Source organism: Branchiostoma floridae, chromosome 16, assembly GCF_000003815.2.
Source record: "Branchiostoma floridae strain S238N-H82 chromosome 16, Bfl_VNyyK, whole genome shotgun sequence".
In the NCBI taxonomy this organism is placed as follows: domain Eukaryota; kingdom Metazoa; phylum Chordata; class Leptocardii; order Amphioxiformes; family Branchiostomatidae; genus Branchiostoma; species Branchiostoma floridae.
Window position 1 is genome coordinate 9,154,350 of NC_049994.1, and position 15,964 is coordinate 9,170,313.

The 15,964-nt window shown below is 38.6% G+C and overlaps 3 protein-coding genes across 3 annotated transcripts; 1 reads left to right on the top strand and 2 right to left on the bottom strand.

The window, feature by feature from the left end:
• Positions 1–606: 606 nt before the first annotated feature.
• LOC118403196 (uridine phosphorylase 1-like) lies at positions 607–6,680 on the bottom strand. Its single transcript, XM_035801770.1, has 8 exons — positions 6,382–6,680; positions 5,435–5,561; positions 4,867–5,019; positions 4,212–4,326; positions 3,816–3,886; positions 3,170–3,308; positions 2,655–2,801; positions 607–2,304 (listed from the first exon to the last, which is right to left on the bottom strand). Exons 1-8 carry the CDS (start codon positions 6,402–6,404, stop codon positions 2,165–2,167), a joined length of 915 nt encoding a protein of 304 aa, XP_035657663.1. The 5' UTR covers positions 6,405–6,680; the 3' UTR covers positions 607–2,164.
• A 308-nt stretch (positions 6,681–6,988) lies between these two features.
• LOC118403199 (V-type proton ATPase subunit F-like) lies at positions 6,989–9,889 on the top strand. Its single transcript, XM_035801772.1, has 5 exons — positions 6,989–7,177; positions 7,975–8,056; positions 8,318–8,400; positions 8,900–9,022; positions 9,695–9,889. The coding sequence occupies exons 1-5, from the start codon at positions 7,127–7,129 to the stop codon at positions 9,722–9,724; spliced, it is 369 nt and encodes a 122-aa protein (XP_035657665.1). The 5' UTR covers positions 6,989–7,126; the 3' UTR covers positions 9,725–9,889.
• Positions 9,890–11,540: 1,651 nt separating this feature from the next.
• LOC118403198 (methylsterol monooxygenase 1-like) lies at positions 11,541–15,958 on the bottom strand. Its single transcript, XM_035801771.1, has 7 exons — positions 15,906–15,958; positions 15,157–15,234; positions 14,607–14,755; positions 14,021–14,147; positions 13,501–13,549; positions 12,907–13,062; positions 11,541–12,483 (listed from the first exon to the last, which is right to left on the bottom strand). Exons 2-7 carry the CDS (start codon positions 15,178–15,180, stop codon positions 12,335–12,337), a joined length of 654 nt encoding a protein of 217 aa, XP_035657664.1. The 5' UTR covers positions 15,181–15,234; positions 15,906–15,958; the 3' UTR covers positions 11,541–12,334.
• Positions 15,959–15,964: the final 6 nt, after the last annotated feature.

Here is a 15,964-nt window from a genome sequence, read left to right on the forward strand (position 1 = left end):
GAAAACGGAAAGGAGGGTGACGACATGGACATTGTGACAGACGAAAACTCAGGCGATGACCCCCTTCTCCAGTTATTGGGCCAAACTTCCGACCAATCGATGTCTGGTCATTCTTTCTTCCAGGACCCTACGTTGGGAGAATACCCCTTGTTTGGCATGGATGTATTCGGAATGTCCGCCATGTCATATCCTTCCTTATCCCAGCCTCCACTTCCTCAACACCCCCCACCCCCTCCCAACGAACCGCCACCCCCTCCTCCCCCGCCCCCAGAATAAAAGGTGCTGTTTATATATTCCTCTTTATGAAAATACAAAAAATACATAGAGCAAGTATTGCAATCTGTCAGTGTGGATAAGTCCTATCTATAGTATCTTTTGTTACATGTACATATTATTGCTTCTAATAGACAAAAAGCACAATGAAGACATGAGTTGTCTAACAAAAAAGATGACTGTACATTACTTTTGTATTTGTTGTAAAACTGCAAATTTAGGACTAGTTGACTCTTCAAGAATCTTGTACTGTAGTTGCCATGTGTGCTCGAGCCAAGACAACCTTGTTCTTGGTCGACTCGACTTTTCTCGCCAAGGTTGTTCCAAACATTCTAAATTGAGCCAAGCTGTAAAATGCTTTCGTAGAATTCTCTGGGACAAGGAAGACCGAATATTGCTTCCTCAAGCACCACTAAGTATTACGTTTTCCATAGGGCTGAAGTCCGTTATAAACTAATTAAGGCATGCCGTGTGCTTTGCTGTAGGGTCTCAATTGTGCAAAATGATTTCCTTGTTCCGTTGATGAATGTAAGCTAATTTATTGATATCCAACATAATCTTATAAGACCATATGTGTTGTACTTGCAAAGTAAGGTGTTGAAGTGCACATTTTAAGAGAAACGTGGAAAAAAAAAGATGAGAAGATACCTTTTCTACCAAGATTATACTAGTGTTTTGCTTGAAAGAAAAAAAAAGTGCAGCCCTTGTGAGTTTATTATTATAACACATCGCAGGATGGAAGGATTGTTGTGTGGACCAATAGCAACAAGGCTGCTTGAATGTATGATGGTTAGGTCCTGTTTGTAGCAGCACTGTTCTAGGTGCACAAGTAAACTGACTCAGGAGTAAAGTACTGTTAGCGTTAGCGGAAACCTAAGCTGTCACACGAGTAGCACAAGACGTAGACTGAAGATCTTAAGAAGAAAAGATGAAAGCAAATGCAAAGACTTAAAGAAAGCATATTGTAAATTTTATTTCATACCTTTACATCTTTGTTTATTGATAAAAGCATGACAAGGTATAAGAGCTGACATTTTGTACTTGTTTTTTTGATCACAAGAGATGCCTTTTTTTAGATAGTGGGACAATAAACCTTTAAATGTTGCATTGACATTTGAGAATGTTTATTTGGTAGTCACTCATCAATACTGGGGACTTGAGTTTGTAGCTTTTCATACTGCCCTGCCACATGATTTCAGACTATATATATATATATATATATATATAGGAGTTGTGTGAAGGACAAAAATTCCCAACCATTTGGCCCTGTTTAACAATAGACTGATCCAATTGCCCCGCCACCTCTGTCAAAATCTAGAAATGTAAAATAAAAACATATGACAAACATGCAGTTGCTCTCCCATTGGTTTAACTGCTAGTTTCGTTGCTTGAATTGTGATGGACTGTCAGGATCAGTTCATATCAAACCGGACCAGAAAAAAAGTTTGCTCTTGCCTAGAATGTGCTTACCAACTTCTAATGGAAAAATTGAAATTAGCTAATAGCTATACACATGCACCAATATTTCTATACCACTTGATTCAGACACTGTTCTCTGAAATCTGTGATTGATTTGGAGTGGTTGGTGTGAACAACCACAATAGGTGAGCCATAAAATCACAAAGTAGTCTTGTCTAACATTACGTACAGTCGCTACTATCTCAACTTGCTATGGTCTTTAAAACAAAATTTAACATTTGATATTACTTTGGAAGCTCGATTTAAGAATTACGTACCTCTAGCGTCATGGCTTAACTAATACAGAGAAATCTTTTATGTAACATCTAAAATCTCCAGCTTACTGCATTAAAAAAAGTCTGTTTTAATCCTAACAGCATAAGTAGCCCTTGAAAAGAAGCAGAATTCTTCTATTTGTTTCATTTCAAACTACCTATTTCATGCCCAGCCGACTTCTTATGAACTTAGCCAATAGTTTCTGTGGTCGGAGCTCCCATTCCTTCAGCGTGTCATGAGGGGTGGTGACCTGGTCTCCACGGAGACGATCCACAAGGGTCACACACACCACACCAGCTGAAAGGTTAAAGGTTGAAGGTTAATTTAACATATAGAAACACAACAAAGCAACTTAGTTTAAAATGCTGACATTCATCCCTTGTGCTCCATCTACAAACAAACACACTGCCTTCCCTGTCCTTGGTGCTAAATAACATTCACACTGACTGACACTATGATCCCTGTCCTTGGTGCTGAATTACATCCACACAATGGCATTGCTGTCCATGGTGCTGAATGATATTCACATAAACACTGCAACCTGATGTATTAAAACAAAATTAACATGTCATCTTGTTTTACACATATATTAGATTGTGATAAATATTATGGGATGCAAGCATTACAGGATACAAAAGCTTTCTCACCTTTTACTCCTGCATTTCTACACAAAGCGGCAAAGCAGAGTGACTCCATCTCAATGTTCCTGACCCCAGCATCCCTGCCCTTCTGTAGGTACTGTAGTTTGTCCTGTTCTGTGTAGTCACAGAACGCTCCGTCAAGCCGTCCCTGTTCTGTAATACAACACAACATGCATGTTTAAAGAAACTTTATTGTATGAAGGGGCTGTTCCCGTGTCATAAGTGGTAACGCAACCATGCTGCTTGGCAAGATGGATCAAATTCCATGATCTATCAATCCCAGCGTTGTCATACTACCCAAGATGCATCACAGGGCACATTTCAAACTGTGCTGCTGCGTGGGTCCCTGACATAGGGGTGGGCAGCAGTTGTCTAGCCTTCACACCGCGCTTCTAAGTGACTCTGTCCAGTGCCAGTGGGTCACACTGGCATGGCTGCACACATTGATGTCCTTCTCAATATACTCCTTTTAAGATTTCAATTGAAAAAAGTCTTTGATAACTTTGAACATTTCCTTTCACCTTCGTAGAAGCCATTGGCACACATGGTGTTCCCTGCCACTGCCGTCAGCCCCTCCTCCTGGGCAGCCACGTGTAACAGCTCATCCACCAGACCCTGGTCTAGTTCCGCGGGTCGGGAAATCTCCTGGCCTAGTACAATCTGCAGGCAGGACAAATTGTGTCACCAGTTTTGGTTGCTCTGATACAGTCAAACACGTCTACTGGCCACTCAAAAGCCTTGAAGAAAATGGTTTCTGCAGACAGTTTGTTCTCATTATATTGTTGTTACCAAATTATATGTTTGAATGATATATTTTTTGTGTGCAATAAACAATAAGAGAGATGACCACTACAGACAGGCTTCAGTATGTCTCTGTCAATGAGAAGAATATGGTTTAATTCTAAGGTATATATCACAGTAGAAGCCTGTTAATTGCACATTGGATTACCACACACTTTTGTTACTTGCACAGAATCCCCAAATCCCAAAGGTGGTCCAGCTGGATAACTTTGCATTGTTGTCCATCCGGTAGCCTGTGTTTACACAATCTCTCACTATTCAGTTTATCATCTGCCGTTCTCCGTCAGACAAGGATCAGAAATGCTTGCACATCAGATAGTTACAGATAATATTAACCAGCAGGTAGACTTCTACCACAATGCTTACCTGTGTATACCTCGGTCTGAAACAGGAATCCACAGCTGCCTTACTGATTACAACTGTGCCTGGCTCAAGGCCTGTAAATATGAACAAGCATCTCAGTCTTTCTTACAGATACATATACAAGTGTATCACAAAGTCAACACTTCACAGTCACAATGACAATAGTATGTATAATATCATAAGGCTGTAGCATTTAGAACGCTATGCTAAAATTGCTGCAAGAGATCTCAACCTTCTTAGAATTTCTCTTCCTTCAAAATGCAGAATATAACAGAATATAATGCAAAAGACAGTGGTGCTGCTTTCAACTCTTTCAACCCATAGACAAGATGTTACTATACTATCAGAACAACTAAATAAGACAAAAAAGACTTTATTGTAGTTACTTCTGGTACTTACCTAGCCCCCCTGAAGTGCCCATCCTAAACATGACGACATTACTGCACCTGGCATGGTACAGTAGCTTCAGTAACTCATTCAGCATGATGGACATGGACGGCATCCCCATACCATGCTGGAACAATGGTTCAAAAGACCTTATCAAAGCTGTATTATTTTAATCTAGAAAAAACAAACAGATGTCCTAAAAACTGTTTTTTTTTAATTGCGTGAAACTACATGATGAAACATTATAATTCAACATTACTGCATTAGGTTACAATGTTACATGTCATCAATGGCTAGCTGAAATACCGGGAATATTGACACAACGCCAGTGGTTTAATAGGGAGTACTGCCATTGAATAAATCACCTTGTTTGCTTTGCTCACTCTGTGGTTTATTTTGTGGTTATAGCTCCTTGGCGAATTATTTATGTCACCATGAACACTAAGGGAACATTTTATCACGAAGCAAATTCAAACTGGCGCTGACATTACTAAAATATTACAAAGAGTTGAATTATAATGTGACATTATGACTGTAACCCATAGGAATGGAGTCTTATGATTGGACGACATTACCTGGCTATGTTATAGCATTATACAACATTTAACACATGTAGTGGCTGGTATTCAGACAGTGGTTTTGGTGCAAAGAATCATATTCTACTCACACTAACAGACAGCACAGGTCCAGCCTTAAACATGCCATAGCGGTCAGTATCGGCCAGGTCCTGGGGCTCCTCAGACTCAGGCAGGCCTAACTCCTGGTGGATGTACCGAGCAAACTTCCCCATACGAGTTGCACTGCCTCCAACAACTACAAACTGTGAAGAAAATAACAGTGCATACCGTTAATTCATCTCTTTTCTTGGGAACACAGGAGGATGGGATAGGAGGTTCAGCTCTGGCTTTTTTTTAATGTGTTTTTAGACGTATCTATCAGGCTTTCTATTTTGTACCATTTTTGTTTGACTGCAAGATATAAAGAAAACTACAACATAAAATATAAAGCCCCACAAAAATGCCTAAAAACGCATAAAAAATAACCAGAGTTGAACCTCCGCTTGGAGAGTAGTTTTTCCCTCTGTTTAAAGTTTGTGTTTGAAAGATCTTTTCAGTACAGTGGTATTGCAATTGAAATGCATATTCAAATTGTCATGACAATAAGACTCTGTATGTGTTAAATGTCTATTCATAAACTTATGTCATTATGATTATTTTTGCCAATTTGTACTTGACCTTGACATCCCCAAACATGGCAGGAAGGTCGTGCGTGGCTGTGCCCAGGTTGAAGTGATAGAGGAAGTCCGACGTCATAGACTTCAGGTGGGGATTTTGCAGGTGAACGTATTCATTGCTGGTGTCACTAGGAGATGAAATCATGATTTAAATTTTACATCAATTAAAACATGAGGAGCATCACTGAATCATAGATAACTAGTGGGAAACTACATTTTTTATGTAAGAGCAACTGCTATATTTTCATTTATTTATTCATTCATTCAGATGACATTACAGGAAGCCAAGGTCACCCAACTAGCCGAGGCTATTACAAAGGGCTATATTATGAATTATACCTAGTCTTTGATATTTGCTTTTAGTTTAATGACACAAAGTCACACTACACAAATACAGGTATAACCTATTGTTACATAACTAAAATCACGATATGTTTGAACTATGTACTCCAGTTTAGGCCTTTGTTTATCAGTTATTTATAAATTTCGTCTGAAACCCAATTGGGACACGGTCCTAAGCATGCGCCAATGCAACAGGACTGGACTGTAGCATTTATAACTGGAGTGTTTGTTTATGTTTCGTGTCCGACTAGAATTACTTGTCAATCAACTTCTGACCTTCATACTTTCGCAGCGGACTAAAGAATAAATAATTGATAAATGATAAATTAACAGATCAAAGTAAAGCGAGATACGTTCGACTTTACCATGGGAGGAAACTCTCTGTACACATGTGAAACTGCAAACGGTATAAAGCTTGGAAAAGAGGCGAAACAAGGAACAAGATGTCGACAAAAACTAGGCGTTTAATATCCGGATGCAGACAAGTAACGTTACGCTGTACCACTAAATTACTGTATACTTTAGAATTTTTATCATGATCATTATAAGGAGTTGCTTACTACATTGAGATTTAACAATACAGAATAAAGAAGACAATGTACTCACCAATGTTGTCTGTCAGAATCCATATAGTTTCGGTAATATGAGAACAAAAACACAACAGCAGCAAATACGGACACACACACACGGTGTATACGTGAATAACACTGAACTTAAACGTTACGATGTCAACGTTACAGTCTTGTTTGTTTCTCTGTGCTTTTATGTGTGTTTTTGTCTCAGTGGAGGGCAATGGAACACCATAAAACAGTGTTTTAAATCACTATTTGACTGTGCCAGATGTCAGTGCAATGGGTACTGTAAATAAACTCGATCAGCTGATGGAAGGTCACATGATTTACGAAGATTCTATTTTGATATTGGGGATTTAGTTAATGATGATACATAAATGTCGAAAAATATACAATGCTGATATTAACGATAATATCTTTTATTTAATTCGGACATGATAAATCTATGTTACTCCAAAAATAGATACGGAATCAATTTTATTAGCAATTTGAATGTATTTTATATAAATTACACAACATTTCAATACCTGCTACAATATTGGAATATTCTTGGGGAAAGACCAATAAATTATGAAAAGGGCTTTAGGGAACACTTTTTGTTCCTCATACCTTCATAAAAGTATAAATACCTTACAAAATAGAATCATGAACAAAAGTAGTAAATACAACACCATATTAAGATGCATTTCTTGATCATAAGTAATCAAAACGTTCGACTTTCTCGATGGAATATTTGGCTGAGATCAATGGTTCACCCCTAAAGGGCACTTAAATCCAAGATGGCGCGGATGATGAAAGCCGGAAAGCTGATCTCTGTGATCGGCGATGAAGTGAGTGGTTTCTGTAAATACCTTCACCTCCTTATGGTCGGTGTTTGAATCTTAAAGACTCGAAGAAGGTTTTGTAGTAATTTTTGGCGGGATTATTGTTCAGGGGACATCAAATTTCCGTGTTGAACATGATGTTAACGTTACCAAATTTTTGGTGGTTTTCTATACACGCCTTTTTTTTCTCCCAAACCTTTTATCCACAAGTTATTGCCATGGTAAGAATTTAAGGTGTATTTAGCATTAGAATTGTATAGTCTTCATCATCGTATTGACAGAAATAGATCTCAGCAAATCTTGTTTTGTTTTTTCCCTTCAGCTTCCCATGCATAAATTTTGCCTGTCACATGATAAATGACATCATCACTTTTTATTGTGCCTTGGCCAATAATTTAAGAGTACACGATGTCAAACTTGTACGTCGTATATGAATTCGGTGGAGGAAAGATTGATAACATTCGTAACATTTTAATGTGTATGTGTCATAAGATCATCCCTCCCAACATCTGCTTGGAGATTAAATCAACCCCCAACCCCCATAACTTATCTCTTGACCACTACCCTACCAAGGTTATCATAGGTTTGGGGGTAGCCGGAATCCATCCTCTGATCCCATCCAAGCAGAATATGCGTGTTGCGACTTTTTTTTACAAACTCAGTGCAGATCCTTGCCAACCACAGGTTAGGTCACGACAGACTCTCAACCACAAAGAAGGTCGGAAATCCATAATCAGATTTGTTTGACATGGGCTTTTATAACATTTAGATGAAATGTGTATTGTTTTCTCCCCATAACATAGGACACCTGTACTGGGTTTCTGCTGGGAGGTATCGGGGAGATGAACAAGGAAAGAAAGCCCAACTTCCTGGTTGTGGAAAAAGGTAGGCTAAAACTAAAAGTCAAGTCTAAATGTATAAAGTCAGAACATTTTATATTACAACTACACTTATGCGGAAGTTATGGCTGCCTCGCTGAGTATCACTTCTACAAGGCATTACACTTAGGCAGAGCCTAAAGGGGAATGACTTTTTTTTAAAGGCAAAAATCAATTGTTGCAAAGATTTCTGATCTGGAAAATTGACTTGCTATGGTCATGAATAATACAGATTCATGTACATTGACTGATTTCTGTTTCCCTACAGACACCAGTGTAAGTGAGATAGAGGAAACTTTCAAGAGTTTTGTGCAAAGAACTGACATTGCTGTCATCCTCATCAACCAAAATGTAAGTCTTCTTAGCATTCTCTAGGCCTCTTTTAAAGGTTTGTCCATTTGGGTTTATCAACGTCCCAATCATGATAATGCATTATGATGCAGATATTGTAGTAAGCAGTGGTACATTGCATATACATGTCTTTGTCCTATAAATTCGTTTTTCTGCACTGTGCCTTAATTTTGCAGTAGAACTAGAAGTGGAAAGGAGGATTTCCCAGTGTTTTAAGTTCATGCTTGAAACAGTTCTGTAGTACAGTATAGTGATACATTGGAAACACATAGTGCAGTGGGGATGTCACAGCACAAAAGTAAACCCACTGCAAATGTTTCAAGACATACAACTTACATGTACCTTTTCCGCAGGTAGTTAGAATTACGATTCCATTAATCAGGTGTTCAACAAATTAGCAATCAGCTACACATTTGACTGTTTCTTGTTCCCCTGGAACTGGAATACAAAGAAAAAGAAGAAAAAAATCTTAACGTAATATTTTCCATACAATTTACAGATAGCAGAGCTGATCCGCCATGTGATCGACGCTCACACGAACCCCATTCCTGCTGTTCTGGAGATTCCGTCCAAAGACCATCCGTACGACGCCAGTAAGGATTCCATCCTCAGACGGGCAAAGGTAAACCCCCCTTACTAGCACCTCCTTCCTGCTGAATAAGCCTTTTTGCACCACATTTGAAGTGTTTAAAGGATAAGAAAGCAGGGGAAAATTTAACCTTAAAGCAGAGTTGTCTCAAGGATCCGTCCTTCCATCTCGGGATGGAATTTGCTCGTTGGGACAGAAAATAATGTTACCCCAACCGTCCAAAAAATGACATGAAACTGTTGAAAATTTACATTGATAAGCTTGAAATGACAAATCTTGCCAGGAGAATCAACAACATTTGCTCCCAAACAATGCGTAGGACGGAAAAAAATTTAAGCTGGAGACAGCCCTGCCTTAAAGTTTGTAATCCTCGAAGACAAAGGCATTTATTTCCTTACTATACTGAATTTTCTAACCTTCATTCTGCTGCCTGACACAATGTTTGTGCTTTAAGGTTACCTCAGCTGTAAGAGAGGTAAACTAGAGTATGCTGTTTCACTTTCTGGAACATTCTGTGTGTGTCCTTTTTAGTAGGACCACTGTATGTTTCCTTGTACATGTGTATATGATTTCATAAAATTTTTGGGCTTCTTGACTGAATAAAAGAAATAGTAGCAAACAAAGCCTATGGTGTATTGAAGTCATTTTGTGCACAATCAATGAACACCATCTGAATTCAATGACATTTTTGTTCTTTTCTTTCAGGGCATGTTCAACCCCGATGATTTCAGATAAAGAGTCTGCAGACATTCCTTTGATGGTCTTAAGATTGTTACTGTCTAACTTGCAATGTAGTGTTAGGGGACCTTCTCTTTAGACTATCAATGTGAAGTAGTTACAATAGAACTCACTGAGTATTCAATAAGAAAAGGATATTCCACAAAAGTGTAGAAGTGTTGTAGAATGAATGATGATGTCATTAATGCCTGTAGCTGTCATTGCAACAGTTCAGAATTGCTAATTCTTTGTTGATGTACACTTTTTACAAAACAGGCTTTTCTTTACATGCTACAACTATGATACGTTTGTGAAGGTTAGACATCCAGGAATCGTTACAATTGAAGACGAATAAATCTTTACTTCTGGATACTTTATTTTTATACAGACGTTTCGGAAGGCGTCCGCCTTCCTTCCTCAGTGAAAAGAAAATGAAGACAAACAATTTCTTGAAACAAGGAATAATTCTTATGTTCTAAATAAACAAAAAAGGTAACGGCTAAGGTGTTCTAAAATAAACAACACAGGTAACTATAGAGGTGTTCTAACAATGTTCTAAACAAACAAAAAGGTAACTGACAAGGTTCTAGAATAATTCAAGCAAAGTAAAATGAACTAACAAGGAATAAGATATTAAAACATGATAAGTGTATAAATAAAACCATCAATCACTTCAATAAACTATCCCAAGTACAAGAAAGCTCAGTTCTCAACCCACCCCTACGGTTAAGCGAAGGACGATGAATCCGCTCATAAATTGCCTCCCTTACCCCCCTCTCAAACCAGCGAGATTCTCTGTCTAAGATGTCTGTAGTATCTAAGGAGAATGAATGATCGTTGTGAATGTTCAGATGATGCCAAATGGCCGATGAAAACTTGCTAGTACTCCCCCTACAATGCTGCTTGTACCTTTCCTTCAGGGGCTGACTTGTTTCACCAATGTAAGTCTCTAAACAATTCGGGTCATTGCATTTCAGTCTGTAAATGACATTAGACCTAATATTCTTGTTAACTTTGTCCTTTGGGTGCACCAGTCTCTGTTTCAACGTTGAATAGGGTTTGAAATTTGTGGCGATGTCTTGACTTTGTAGGATCCGTCTTATCTTTTCTGACACACCTTGAACGTAAGGAATTGTGATGTTGACTGTCTTAGTTTTTGTCCTTGTTTCAAGAAATTGTTTGTCTTCATTTTCTTTTCACTGAGGAAGGAAGGCGGACGCCTTCCGAAACGTCTGTATAAAAATAAAGTATCCAGAAGTAAAGATTTATTCGTCTTCAATTACAACTATGATACTTTGTGAATGTTGTATTTGTGAATATGAAGTGTTTTGTGTATGAAGAAGTAAATATAAATTTGAAAGATAGTGGTAGGAAATAGAAACTTACATAATGTAAAGTGTATGTAATGCAGTAAAAATACTGTGAGTGAATTTCACAGTAGAAGAGGGAAGAAGTCTTTGTGTTGTTTAAAGTTCATGATTGAAGCAATACTACAGTACAGTAGTACAACAACATTGAAAGCACATATTTATGGTGTCGTACATTTGCGGTGGAGTGGTCACTGCCAAACTGGAAACAACAGGACCATGTTTCAATATTTATGCTGCACCTATCATGTTGAGTTGAATGATAACCAAACCAATGGACACATGCAGGATGTGATGTATATCAGGAAGTATATTAAACAGGACCAAGCAAACATCCTGTCATTTTGACGTTGTTGTCATTGAATCTATTTCTCTTTGGCATTCATTTTAGTCTTAAAATCTTGACACCTTAAATACTATAATGATCAACACCAGATATTTTTTAAGTTACAAGTTGTATTTTTAACAACAAGTCATCTGAGAAGTCAACATTCTTATTTCTTACATTAATTACATGAAACCACATGTAGTACTAACTAAGTCTTCATTCCATACACATAATACCATTTTGATGCAAGTTCTATATTTTGATCTTTCATACATGTATATTTCAATGTTCGTGCAGTACCATGCTGCATTGCTTGTTGGTTATAGTAAGTGCTAAACTTTAATCAGCAAGGAACTTTATATCACTTCATATCAATATCAATGGCGGGTAACAGATCCACAAGTCTTTTGTATGTATTAGATTCTTCTAGTATTGTTGTATCGCATGCATTATTCAGATTTATTTTTGAACATGTTCAGAGTCCATTAACACCACCGCAAATAGGCCATTACTTCATGGGCATGCAGTTTGGCTTCTTTCTTTCTTAACTGGACAACTTGAGAAGAGTTTCAAAAAAATCTTCCTGATGCATTTCATTTGAAAGGGATGACATTCTATCCCTGCACATTCTAACTACAGCAAATCCTGGTCATTTTCAAGGAGTCATAGTGACAAAAAAGGCAGCATACCACTCCCAGAAGGGAAATTTGCCACCAAATCAACAGTTTCGTTTCCTTTGTAGCAGGGCTATCTCCAGGACCTGGCCTTCTAGCCTGGGATGGCAATTTTCCCTAATTGTTGAGATGGAAAAAAATCACCCTGTCTATCCCAAAGAAAGGGCTCCAATAAAATGAGTGGGACAGAAATAAATTTCCAGCTGGAGACTGATCTGTGACCTAATTGCAACTGCAGAATTATTGCAGTAGGTTGTCCCTAGTCCTTCTTCAGTCCCTCCTTGGTGCCCAGCTTGCTGCAGTACTCCTTGTACTGCTGGTCGGTGCCGAGCAGCTTGTCCCACCATCTGAAGGTGGGGGCGTAGTTCCCGTTGAAGTTCATGTGGTGAAAGTCATGGAAACGTGCACCTGTTTGAAAACATGTACATGTTAGCATACCAAAACATACCATACAAGCGTCTTTTAAATTTGGATACACAACTACATTACACTAGCCAATATTAAGGTATAATTCATATCTGCATCTATATAAATACCCATTTCTCCATCTACCCATCAATCCATTCATCTATCCATCCACATGATTTTTCCATTCGTCCATCCAGTTGTCCATCCATCTATCCATTCATCTTATTATCCATGTATCTGTCTATCCATCTAGTTTTATCCACCTATTCATTCCTCTATTGACTTACCCTTTCATCTATTTTTCTGTCCATCAATCAATCAATCCATCCTTTGATCTATTCCTCTATCCATCCATTCCTCCAACTGTCCACTCATTCCCTCTATAAGAATAACTATTGACTAGTGAGTATTCCCCAGAAGTACCTGTATAGAAGGGGAGGAGGTGCATGGGGTTGTAAGGGATGTCATATCCACTGTGCACATCTATGGTCTCCAGCAGACGGAACAGTCCCCAGACCCACATCTGCACAAAGTGGGTGCAGAAGAACAGGATGCCGAGGAAGAACCCTGTTCCCAGCACTGGGGAAATTTTGGGAAAAATTGTTAAAAATGAGCTTTACTCCTTATAAGGTTGCCTTTACACTAAAGTACCTATTTGGCTCCACATTCTCTGTTGGTTACAGGGCTAGGTATTAAACAGGGAGAAGTGTAAAAAGACAACACAATGTGTCCATGTTGGCACCAAACGTGCATTCACCTAATATTATAGTATGTTCACATTCACTGACTGCAACATTAATGGGTATGCTGATCAGCAAATTTGGCATGTATGATGTACTGTAAATCTTGAAATCCCAGTGGTTTTGTTTTGGTGATGACCTCTCAACCACACATACCGGTATAAGTACTCTACAGAAATGTAGAATAATTGCAAACTTAAACACTGCGAGAATCTCCTTTGCCCTTCTACCATGAAATAGTGTTCCTACAAAAAATAAATGAATTGACAGTACTCACCCACAGTCTCCACTGGGTGGGCATACTCTGCCACTGCTCCAAACGGTGCCTATAGTAGACAGGAGCAAGAGATGATAAAATTGCTTTATGCCAACATAATTAGAGTACAGTAAATTGAAGATCTTTCCATGTGTTATTCTAGAAAAACATAGTCGGGTCATCTACAGAATGTGTGATCTGCAGGCTTTTAGCCATGCATGCATCAATATGTCCTTTGGATGTACTGTTCTAAACATATAATAACAAATTAGACCCCTACTTTTAGGCAAGATGCCTAACACACCCCTTACCCTGGGAGCACATTCTCTGACAAGCATAAAATTTTGATTGACCAGGGATGCTAGTTAAGCTACTAGGTCACATGTGGCCTGTCTGACAGTAATTTTGCTGTTTTCAACAAAACTTGTAACTCAAAATGCAGGAAATAGCCTGTTGGTCTGCACTGTCACACCTTTTGTGATAACATCATTATTCCACAAACTAAGTCCCTGCAGAAATAAAATAAATAAACAGTACTTACCTGAAAGTTATGGTGCACCTTATGCACATACTTGTAGTAGTTCTTATGGTGCAGAACACGGTGGAGGAAGTAGTGCCAGACGTCTTCAACTATGAAGCACCCAAATATCTGCAGGCCTAAGATATACCTGTCACAACAAACTTAGGGTTTTAGTCAGGCCTCTATCTTTGTATTAAAGATGTTTTTTTGTTATAATACAAAACAACAAATTTACATTTCTTCAATTTAGTGTTGAATGTGTGAGTTAATTAAAGAGAGAATGAATAGATGGATGGAACGATGGAAGAATGGATGGATGGAAGGAGAAATGGAAGGATGGATGGATGGATAGATGGAAAGATGGATGGATGGATGGAAGGATGGATGGATGGATGGATGGAATGATGGATGGATTATGGATGGATAGATGGATGGATTAAGCATAGATGGCTGAAAGGATGGATGGATGGGTGGAAGGATGGATGGATGGATGGGTGGATGGATGGATTAAGGATGGATAGATGGATGGAAGGATGGATGGACAGCCAGAATGATGGAAGAATGGATGAATGATTGAATGAATAACTATAGGAAAAGACATTCTTACCATGGTGGGATGGAGTCATAGTCATAGGGAATGCCGAACCACTGAGTGAAGTGGTAGGTTCCACACATCAGAGGCATCTGGATGAAGAAATGGCTGAACATCAGCAGCTTAAAGCACTGCAGTTGTGCTTCCCATGTCTCAGGCTTGTTCTGTGGGAAAACAATTCATTTCATCATTTTCCTTTATTATTTCCCTCTGACTATTGTCACATGCACGCAAAGCACGAGCGTGTGTGCGCGCGCGCACACACACACACACACACACACACACACACACACACCGTGACACACAGTCATTGACTCTATCTCTCCCCCCTTCTCTCTCATTCTCTCTCTCAGTCTTTGCCTCTTTCTCTCTTTCACATATACTGTACATGCAATATGTATTTTGGAAACTAATTTTTATCCCTGCTTAAAAAATGATAAAGGATCCACAGACAAAAAGACAGTACAAACAGTATCCTTACAACTTTCTAAAGTAGAAAAACAAAAAAGTATTCCCGCTGTTGATTCTAAACGGCTATAGTTGTAATATGCAATATGGTGAATACCTGTTGGATCTTGTATTTCTGCATGAACGGAAGAAACTGGTAGAGAAAGCCAGGAAGGCAGATCAGAAAGTATGTCACCTGTGAAAAAAAATGATCCATTGTTATTGTTAATAAAGACTAAAGTTTGTTTTACTTGTCAGCATTTTTTTTCATCTGTCAAGAAGTCAGTGACCTACAGAACGGTACAAAAGTGATCTGTAGCACAGTACAAAGGTCTCAAACCAGTGACTATGTAAACAACAGTCTCCTTACGTAAAATAAACTTTGTGGTAAGCCACAACTATTCAGGAATAAATCAGCTTGCAATTGGAATGCCGATTCAATATGAAAATTATCAAAATATCTGAAAAATCATTTCATAGCCACGCGGACTACCATATATATGATTATAGCAATCTCGAACTCACAGTGCAAAGCAAGGACATTATTACAATGTCAATGAACAAAGGTAGTTCAAACGGCAAAGAATGAAACCAGTGTGCTCATCAATATCTGAATTAGCAGGTATTACAATCTTACGCAGGTGTCCCAAGCAAGGCTTCTGAGCAAAAGGACAGGTGTAATGTTAACAAGACAGTCCGGTCCTTACAAGTACATAGATTTATGAAAAACAAGGCGTCAAAATGTTTGTAACGTAATGCGTCATACGTCAAAGGCCACCTTGTCACAGTAACCAATACCTTCTACATGTACTAACAGCCATCGCCTCCTTCACTTTAAATTTCGCAAAACCCACACCAGGACCTTACCTCATGAAAAAACAGAGATCCCCAGGTAGCGATCTGGTACTCGGTGTAGTGCTCCGTCA